The following is a 10,916-nucleotide window of genomic DNA, read 5'->3' as shown; positions in this document are numbered from 1 at the left end:
TATGTGTCTCTGATGCAATTTTAACTACTCTGCTTATTATTTATATTTGATAGATCGGTCATTTGAAATTATTTTGACAAAAAAAACTATTAAGATTTTAAAAACTTGAAGCAAATAAAATTGGTTGTATTATTTGTTGTTTGTATTTATTCTAATTACTACATGAGTTAATCATATTGTCAAATTTAGATTTACGTAGACCAGCTTAATTTGTTGTGTGGTGCAATGCTCTCTCCCCCTCTCTTACTCTTTCTTTCTCTTTCTATATATATATATATATATATATATATATATATATATATATATATATATATATACATATATATATATAATAAAGATCTATGGGTGTCTTGTTGCAATCTTCCAATTATAAACTCCACTTATAAGCAACAGCTGTATTGACGTCATACATTCGCTATCTTTTTCCACGGGTGTCATCAAGCAAGACGTGGCGATCTCGATTATTTCTAATCTTATTTTTCTGTGATATTCAGTCTTATTAGTGTTAGTTTTTTCGAAATTGATGTTTGTCTGGTTCCAAAAGTTTTTAAATAAAACATAGTTATCAACTAGATAGCTATTCTGTTCTTGCTATACAGTGGCATCTCGATTTTAGTTTGGGGAATTATCTAACAAAGAAAAGGCTTGCCATTCAACCTCAAGTTCAAATGCTATAGCCCATGTTCAATAAAAAAAAAAATCCACGTGAGGTAGGCAAAATTTTGATAGGTAACACAATGTACTTGCAGTATTCGACAGATTTATTTTGAATATCATTGTTTATCGTTGTATAAAATAATAAAAAAAAATTTTCTTCCAAATGATGGCTTAATTTTGGTTGGCAATCTCATATTTCAAGATTGTTTTTGCATCAGTTCAGTTTCGATTCTTTGTCTTCCAGGAATTTTTCAACAGAATTTTAAAAATTGTTTTTGTAAAATAAAACTTATAAAAATGCATGTTAACAATTTGAACTCTTTTTTAAAATAAATTTAAAACAATTAAAAATTGTTCGTATTTCCAGATTAAAGGATATAGTAGAAATTACAAAACAAATGTGACGGCAAAATCGAAGCATAGAATTTTAAAAAATATTCACGTACAGTGCACACGTGCGCATTGTTATATGTTGACAAACATTGGATAATAAACCAAAATCAATCAAGAAGTTCGAATCAGTGATAAAACTTTTATATGAGTTAGTTTTATGTATTGACACAATGTTAAAGTATCACATGAATTGAATTTTATTGCAAAAAGTATTTTAGAACGTTCAATTAAAAAAACTTAACACTCCACAATTTAGTATTTCGTCTTTTTGAAGGTAGGAATTATTGATTTAAATTTTGTTCTTTGCCATGCTGTGAACTGCTTACAAATGTTCTCTTATTCATAAAGATTCAAGTTGACACAGTAGCTCGTAGTTCGAGCATCTACACACAAATACACACACACGCACACACACACACACACACACACACGCACACACACACGCACACAAGACGTTTACATTCATCTGTTTGTACTTGCGAGCACTCCGACCCAGGCACGGCCCAAATGATTTTGGAGGATCCAACATTTGAACGCAACTGCAGCTTCCTTACATTACATTACTATTACCGTCTACGCTGAATTGCCACTCAAGTTTTGAGTTTCAGAATCTAGAATGATATCCACATTTAACGACTCTTCATGAAGTGGAGGAAAAACCATTTAGTCACGATGTTTTAAAAAAATTTATTTAGGAAAAACCATGTTCATCAATATTTTATTATTAATTTGAAAAACTATTTGAAACAGAACCACTTTCATTCATTTTTACATATATTGTTTCAATTTATCTAAAAATCCGTAAAACCTTGGCAGGTGAAAAAGACGTGCCATTAAAATTGGTAAAAACATCAGAAGTGCAGCCGGACGATATGACATCGACATTATCGGTGTTGGGGATTTTAAACATTTGGTTCACATTTGGGAATAGTTTTAACTAATTTATTTGAACAAAAAGTAAAAAAAATAATTTTTCGCCTTGTTTCTACTTCTACTTTCCACCATGGTAGTTGGCTACATCAGAAAGAATAAATAAAACATCAACTTATTCATTTCTTGGATTATTAACGATGTTGGTTTTGGTGTTTTCAAACAATAATTTATCGGAAAAAACTTGGAATCTGATTTAAAAACAAACTCGCATATGTAGATGTATCGAGGAAAATCATGTGTGAAACTTGAGTTGTACCTTCTTTGCTATGCACACAACTTGTACAAACACTTTTTGTGTCGTGAACAATTTGTACAACACCAACCACCAACTCGTACGTAAACACATCTGCAATTTCTCACAGCGTACAATGCATACTCAACGTTTATAACCTGGCTTCTTGTGATTCATAGTAAAGTATGCTACACTATGCTCTGATACCCTAATGCAATTTTTTGATACGGATGCCCGAATGCTTGAAAATATTTATAGATGTGCGGCGGGTTGTGTTATACGTTCGGTCGTGTTTCTCCATGCAAGTAAGTCATTATCCTGCTCCCTCTGACATGCGTGCTTATAAAAATTTGCTATGTATATTCGCATTTCCTTAGCACGACAAGTCATCTCAGAGCATCGTACAGACACAAGCTCTTACAGCATGTTACAGACACAAACTCAAACATACGCAGACTCAATTACGTCGGTTGACATTTTACATATGCCACTGCTCACACTTCGCTGTTCATTTGCACGCTCGAGTGCTTGTTTTGTATAGTGAATGCAATTGCATTTGTTTATATTTCCTGTGTCTCGGCTAACATGGAAGTGAATTTGTAAGACGCCCACGCTTAACTCCAGCAAACTCCGAGCTGTAATTAGGAGACCAAAAGAGTGGTTATCAGAAGAACATTTTTGAAATGGGTCAATGTCGCAAGTGGTGTATTTCATGGTTCAGTTTTGGAGCTACTATTGTTTATTATTTTCATTAACGATATCGATGGTGGGATTTTTCTAAAATAGTCAAATTTGCTGATGATATCAAGCTCTGTACTCTAACAGGTAACGATAAGAGGGACGTGGAAAAACTGCAAGAGGTTCTACAAGAATTTCATCAATAGTCGAAAGATTGGCAGAGGAAGCTTAACACAGACAAATGTTTTTCGTGCATATATGAATCAAAAACAAGAAAAATTTAGTAAATTTTGAAGACAGATCTTTGAAAGTTCAATGAAAAGAATCTTAGAGAAATTGTGCACACAAGAGGAGGTTTTTTTTTTAAAACATTGCATAGAAGCGACAAATAGGCAAATAAGAGTGTTAAATAGGGTTAAACCAGTAAAAGACTTTGGTCGATAGTGTTAAACCAGTAAAAAAGTTTGGTACAAGTAGGGTATTGCACACAAGCATGGAGCCATTACTGGCCAAAAGACAAGAAATTGTTAGAAAATGTCTAGAGACGTGTAACACTGATGATTAAGAGTTACGAAAGACTTTCATATGAAGTAAGATTGCCAAACTGTGGATTGACAATTTTAGTTAAACGCATGATCAAAGAAGATCTGATTCAGACGTACAAAATCATAACAAACAAGCTGTAGCACAAGAGGTCACAAGTACAATCTATTTCAAGAAAAAATAAAAGCAATGAAGAGGAAATATTTTAGCTCCAGAGTTTTTGAACATTAGAATAAGCTAGATGAAAAGACCAGCCGCATATCTAGACAACACTGACTGGGGCCAAAATTTTAAAAATTTTGAAGTTTGAAGGGGAGCCAAAACTACCAAATGTTTTTGTTGCTAGTGTGACCAACATTAGGCCGGTGACCTTTCATTTGCTTATTGCTGAGGTTTACTGAGTTTTAAGAAAAAAGACTGCTCCCAACCAAAAAAAGTTCTGGAAGCAGAAAAGACTATTGAAGCTTCTACAACCCAAGCTTTCTAGCTAGGACTCGGTCTATTGAGATTTCGTATTTTATTTATTTATCAAAATGGAAAAGTACTTCTACGCAGAGACGCCTTCCGAACCACTGTTTTATTTGCTGCGTTGTGCTGTGTGATGTTATACTTATAATATGTGATGTGATGTTATAATATGTGATGTTATGTTGTGTTGTGTTATGCTAGGTTAAGTTGTGTTGTGTTACGTTAAATTGTGTTGTGTTGTATTATGTCATGTTATGCTAATTCTGAGGCAATACAAAATATTTTAGTGCAATATTATCACTGATTAATTGATTAGTTTGTTCTTGATTTTGATTTGTTGGACAACAGTTACTACTTAAGGCTGCCTATAAAATATTAATTTAAAAGACACTATATAATTACCCATTTAATAATAAAAATAAAGCGTTGTTCAGGTACTTTTACTAGCTGTAAGATGCACCTCCCTTCCACGTCTTCTAATTAATAACAAATGTTGGAAAAATAATGACTTTCACCAAAAAAAATTGACAGACTTTAACCGAAAAATAATATTAAATGCATTCTTCATGTTTACTTGACGATTTTAGATTTGTTTTTAAAGTCGGCGCTGTGTCTTATTGACTAATAAAATTTTATTTTCTTAAAAAAAAGGAATTTACATAGGCACATGTAAAAGCATTCCCCAAAATGAATAAACATGCACACATCAACCAAACCTATAACACAGCCGAACACCAACCAACAGAATAAATGTATGATACAAACGCACGTAAACAACTTGTACAAATCTACACAGCATTGTATTCAAGTGAGAATGGTTTTTTATTCATTAAGCCGGATTGAAAACGCTAGGATTTATTTTTCGTTATATTTAAATATTTAATCTGTCAACGTGTATGCATGTGGGTGTGATTGTGTGTGCATGTGTGTGTGTGTGCGTGCGTGCGTGCGTGTGTGTGTGTGTGTGTGTGTGTGTGTGTGTACAGTGCCTGTGTGGGGTGCGTGCCTGTCCATCGGAGTCGAGTCGGAATGAATTTAATCCTTGTTTATTTTTAGTTTGTAAACAAACGCTGATGAACAAAAAACATGAACCCATACATGCATCCACGTATATATACAGCTGTTCATACAATCTCACACACACCACACATACACGCATACATGCCCACTCATATACACACAAATGAACGCACGCACACACACACATACACACACACACACAAAAGCATACATACTCTCACATACACAAAGAAACTTTATACAAATACGGTGTGCTTGAAAAAAATATTAAGATAATATTTAGAATTTATAAAACTTTTCTAGTTAACATCGAATTGAAACAGAAATGATTATATCAAGCATCAACATCAGTTCATTGGAGATATTATAAATAATTTTATGATGTAATATTTTTCTAAGTGAACCATGTTTATTCACCATGAAAGAAAAAATATTTGGCGTTGTTTTAAAATGGCAGCGGACGCGTTGGAATAAATTTAACCGCTAATTCGAAATGAGACATTTTATGTTCGCGCCTACGCTTAACGCTCCAGTCTGGTTTGGAATGTGCTGTCAGTTGTGGGTTTCTCTGGTTGGGTTGGTCATGTTTGTTGGTGCTGTCGGGGCCACATCGTGAGGATCTACATGGTGTGAAGTGGAACTTGTTATCCAACGCGCAAAAAAAAACATTAAATGCCGTCACGAGTCTTTCATTATGGTATTTGATAATTTAATTCTAGAAAAAAGTTTTGTTAAATTTATAAAATATTTTTAACAAAGTTTTCAAAAAGTTTTTAGTTAACGTTATGGTAAGCTGACTATAAATGAAATAAGTTTGTAAAATACGTTAAGTTCTGCAAGTCAGACGGATCGCATGGGTGGATTGCTAAAATGGCAACCGCCGATTGGGAGGATGTCCGTGTCGAAGTTTCTTCAGTCAGTGTGAACAAGAACATTTGATAACATGTAACCTATTTTACAAACAACAGATTAATTCATAATCATATGAAAAATATCACTTGGAGCAGCTTAATAGGTCTGGATGACAACACGTTGAAAATATTTTCAGCTGAAATTGTTGTTCACCAAAACATGAATGATGAAATGTAGACAAGCAGGTAATAATAACTAGTCCTGGTCTCATTAACTGAAATCAAATAATTGTTGGGTGCCCTCAGAGCCGTGTCTTCAATTTCTTTCCGCTGCGTTGGATTTGTTGGAGGAGAAACGCGGAAAAACTTTCGCAACGTTTTGATGTAGTTTCATCTGATTGAATTGTTTAATTGATTTGTTATTGCTATAAATTTACCCGCTTATATTTCTTAAATATTTTACACTTCATGTTACAAATGGGTGAGGACATGAATTTTCTCGTGGGAACATTCTCAGTTAGCGTTCAATTATGAGGTTAACAGCTCACTCGTGTGAGTGAATGATTCGATTGAATAAATTAAAAGTCTTTCAAGTGGTACTTGCATGAAAATGAACACATGTAAACATTTAGTCGAGCTCTGCATACCCAATTAATGTGTTAAATATGTTCGTTCGACGCGCATTATAAATACATAAAAGTAGTACATATATGGGTACGGATGATATAAAATGTATGCAAATGTATACATTCCAATGTAGGACATACATAGATGGAGAGTTGGTTTATCTGAGCGCAAATACGATCAAATGTTGCTGACATGTGCTAATGTTTGTTGTGGACTGCATATGAACGGACCTCGTGAACTTTCGTGAACATTCGTTCGCAATATCGTACTGTTTGTTGTTGTTTGTCTGTTTGTTGTTGCTTGGTCGGCAGAAGTCTGTCTAGATGTAGACACTGAGACTGAATAACGTTAAATTGCTGTGGAAACTAATGCCGAACACTATTGCGGAAACAACAAGACAATGTAACAACATCAACATTCTGGGAACAAATGAAATGTTTGGGATAAAATTCGTCTGAACTGTTGCAAACTCGGATTAATGTTTAAATAGAATAATCCATTGTAAGATTTAACAAAGATAACAGAACCTGTCATTTATTTAGTTAAATTATCGACAATCTCAGAATAGGTGTAAATGTGACCTTAGGTTCAAAATTTAAATTATCCAACTAGCTGGTCACAACAACAACAGCCATCTTCGTACAGTAACATGCAAACGTAAGTTTATCAGGTACGACGCGTCAAATAACGTTCTTCAAATAATTCTACAATTTTCTTAACAAATTGAAACAATTTTAAGATTTTTGGAAGTTAAAATCCATCATGGTGCTTTCAGATTTTGAAGAATGTCCATACAAGCGAGACTGTTGAGTTGATAGAACTCTTGTTACATCCAACATCATATCGACATTTATTTCATTTTGAAATGTTGCTTATTTTGAGTGGAACAAAGTTGACAAATTGGAGTTGTGATCACAAATTCAAGAGTAAAACATTTTCTTTATTTTTATTTGTGAACAGTTCAACAACATTTTCAATAATTGAAACATTTGATGGTTAACACCTATACTAATTGAATTAGTTAACATCAACACAACAACAACTGAAACATTAACAAGGTTGTACCAGCAACAACACAGCAAAGTTTTCAAAACCTGCAAAAATCCATTGAAAAATACGTCTTATTAATAGAACCATCACCAAAACTTCAACAAGAACTTCAAATAAGAAAAATCAAGTAATATTAATAAATATAACAGCCCCATTATTGGCTGGCCTCGGTTGAACTGCGTGACCATGGATGGCGCTGGCGCACTCGAAGGTAGGAAATAACTTCTCATCAATATTTTCTTAAAAAAATTTGTATTTTTAATTCAAATTTCATTGCTTATTCTGGGAAAAAATTATATTTACGAAGTTTATTTTCACTTTTGTGCATTATAGGTTTAAAGTTATTCCTATAATATAATAATTGATGATGAATGATTTTGGTTGCTTTATTTTATGAATTCGAAGCTAGAATAAGATTTTTTAAAACTAATACTTGTTCGGTTTTTTGTGTTGTATGAAAACTTAATGGTGAAACAACAATAAAAAATTGCAAAAATCTACTAACAACTAGCCAACAAACAAACAATGGCCAACTAACCAACCAACCAATCAACAAACTAACCAATCAACCAACCAATCAACAAACTAACCAATCAACCAATCAATCAACCAACCAATCAACCAACCAACCAGCCAACCAACCAGCCAACCGACCATCCAATCAACCAACCACCCTACCAACCAGCCAACCAACCAACTGACCATCCAATCAACCAACCAACCACTCAACCAACCAACAAAGCAAACAATCAACATATCATACAAACATCAAGATTCGACAACATTAAAAGCATGCACTGATCAGCTCAGCATCGAGAGAAACTTCTATCGCCCAAAATTGCGCGAACCAAATTAAATGTTTTTTCTTTTGTATTTTTTAATGTTTCTTCAGTGCGCTTGTTAAAGTTCCTGTTAGGAATTGCAGTTGAGTAATGAAGATGGGTCGTTCAAGGAGTCCTCATCTCGCATGTAGGTACAGATCGTTCCGCTCAAGTCATTTCGTTGTTTCTGGTGCAGAATATTTTGATTGAATTGAAAGAAAATTGCTTTTTCTGCAAAACATAAGTGCTTCGCTTGTTTTAATTGGACGATCTTCACGAGTGGAGAATAATTACCTGCCAGAACTAGGATGTTTTTGTAAACAATTTGATAGAAGTTTCCTTTTCAAACTGATTAATTTAATTTTCAAAGTGTCATCCGACCGAACTAAGTAAATTGGAAAGCGGAAATTGAACACTTTCGAACATCAGTCACGCAATTTGTATGCACTCTGCTTCCCATCAGCGTACACACAGGTTTTGTGCAGGCCAGTCGATAATATTTTTAATTGGAAATCTAGATCTAAATCTAACCAAGAACCACAGTTTCATCCATAACCGCACCGATACATACATATGAATAAGTAGGAACAAAACATTCGAAATACGTAAGCAAGGTTCGAAATAGCAATGTTTTCCAAATCTTTTTTCAATGTTTATCCAATGTTCACCGAATGTTCACTTAATGTTCACTCAGTGTTCATTCAATGTTCACCAAATGTTCAACTCAATGGTCACAATGGCAATGTTCATTGATGAATTATGAGTTAAGTTATGTTGACGTGGTTGGATAAAAAGAGTTTGCTTGGCGGGTTTGATTTGGTTTGAAACCAACACAACTTATTAATTGGAATTATTTTAAAAAAACTGTTGAAACTGATTAAAATATTCTGTGAAAAATTGTAATGAAGTTCTCACATTTGATACGTAATAATCAAGTACAAGTCTACATAACTTTCCAAGACGATGAACATTATTAAAAATTTTCGAACTTGTTAATTGAAAGGCGTGCAAGTTGTGTGCATTGAAAACGAACGAAGTGGCAGCATCCTGTTGAAAATGCAAGGTTGCATTATACCCTCACATCGTTCAACAAAATGTTATCAATTTCAGCGGAACCACAAAATTATTTGCAGATTTACATTAACTTGTGCTGAAATTTTTTGTTAAACGTTTCGCAATATTAAGTTAATTATTAAATTTTTAAATTGTGGAATGCACAAATCCAACTTAATGATTAGAAGCAAATCAGATCTCTGAGCAACTGATTTTTTTTCAATTATAAATCATAGACTGACACACGCGCAACAAACAGATCAACCCACCATCAGTGATGCACAAGTTTTACAGAATTGTTCGATAGCTATGTCTGTCATCTCGTCAGGGCTGTGCCCAGAGGGGAATGATTTGGACGGCTTCGGTAGTGCGGCCCACCAACAATGTACTCTTATTTGGGATGGTATAAAAATAGTTTTTGATTTCAAATTGTTGCAGCACTCCACGTAGTTGCACAACTTGAAAAAAAATCTTAAATCTTATATAGCATTGAGTACATGAGTAAGAAATTGATTGTCAACGTTTCATAAATAGCCAAGCAACCGACAAATTTCTGAATACGTCACTGGTTGAATTAATTCAGTTCCTTACCTGTAGAATGATTTGTCAATCCATAGAATGATGTGTCAATTGATCATTTTTGTGTTTGTGATGACTTCGATAAAACTGATTTTTACTATTTTAAAAAATTGGAAACCACATTCCCATTAAAAATAAACAATTTATTAAATTGTAAATTGTTTTCGTTTTCTGATGATTACATGCAGAGATTGATTTTTTTTACATTAGCATGAAGTCAGCATGATTCAAAACAGCGTAGCATCGTTACGTTAGTACGATAAATATGGAGAAGAATTATAAAGGCAGCATGTTTCATGGCCTGATTTCTGGTCTTTCTATGTAGGAGACATATTTTTGCATTGACAGTCTACTCTTCCTAACATTCAATATTGTTTCATTCAATCACTACGTACAACAATATATACATATATTTATATATATACACACATATGCCTATACTATATATATATATACATGCATATATAGAGAGAGTAATATATGTGTATAAAGCAGCAATAAAATGTCATTAAACGCAATAAAAAGTCATTAAAGACGCGCTTTCAATCAACAAGCAGACAATGGGAGGATGCAGACAGACGACTGACAGACGGACTAACAGATCAGAGAACTAGCAAACAGACTGACACAACACAAACAAACAAGTGAACAAGCGTACAGAGAAATAGAAAAAGTAACAGACACCTAGACAGACAAACAGACCGACCAGCAGGCAGACACTCCCATTGAAACTTCCCGTCTGAACCTCTATTAAGAGGATCAGGCGAGACGATTTCAAACGAATCCGTAACACAATGATCGAGGAGGCTGATGATGACAATGATGATGATGATGGTCATGGTGATGATGATCATGGGGATGATGATGATAATGATGATGATGACAGTGAAGATGATGAGGATGATGGTGATGATGATCATGGTGATGATGATGATAATGATGATGATGACAATGATGATGATAATGACAATAATGATGATGATCGTGGTGATGATGATCATGACGATGATG

General features: G+C 33.9%; 2 protein-coding genes across 2 annotated transcripts in view; both read right to left on the bottom strand.

Annotated features, from left to right (window-relative positions):
* Positions 1-339: 339 nt before the first annotated feature.
* On the bottom strand, positions 340-2,929 carry HELRODRAFT_181973 (hypothetical protein; the record flags this gene model as incomplete). Its single annotated transcript, XM_009031744.1, has 3 exons — positions 340-531; positions 1,859-1,987; positions 2,801-2,929. 3 exons carry the CDS (start codon positions 2,927-2,929, stop codon positions 340-342), a joined length of 450 nt encoding a protein of 149 aa, XP_009029992.1.
* Positions 2,930-8,364: 5,435 nt separating this feature from the next.
* The window catches only part of HELRODRAFT_181972 (hypothetical protein), a gene marked incomplete at both ends in the record, with an annotated part of 5,586 nt that continues 3,034 nt past the window's right edge, over positions 8,365-10,916 (bottom strand). The window contains 3 exons of the mRNA XM_009031743.1: positions 8,365-8,460; positions 9,596-9,784; positions 10,612-10,712. Coding sequence (XP_009029991.1) covers positions 8,365-8,460; positions 9,596-9,784; positions 10,612-10,712 — 386 coding nt within the window. The remainder of the gene's footprint in view (positions 8,461-9,595; positions 9,785-10,611; positions 10,713-10,916) is intronic.

Source organism: Helobdella robusta (assembly GCF_000326865.2).
Source record: "Helobdella robusta unplaced genomic scaffold HELROscaffold_78, whole genome shotgun sequence".
Taxonomy (NCBI): domain Eukaryota; kingdom Metazoa; phylum Annelida; class Clitellata; order Rhynchobdellida; family Glossiphoniidae; genus Helobdella; species Helobdella robusta.
The sequence above is the reverse complement of the archived record's forward strand: the minus strand, read 5'-3'. Positions and strand labels throughout refer to the sequence as shown.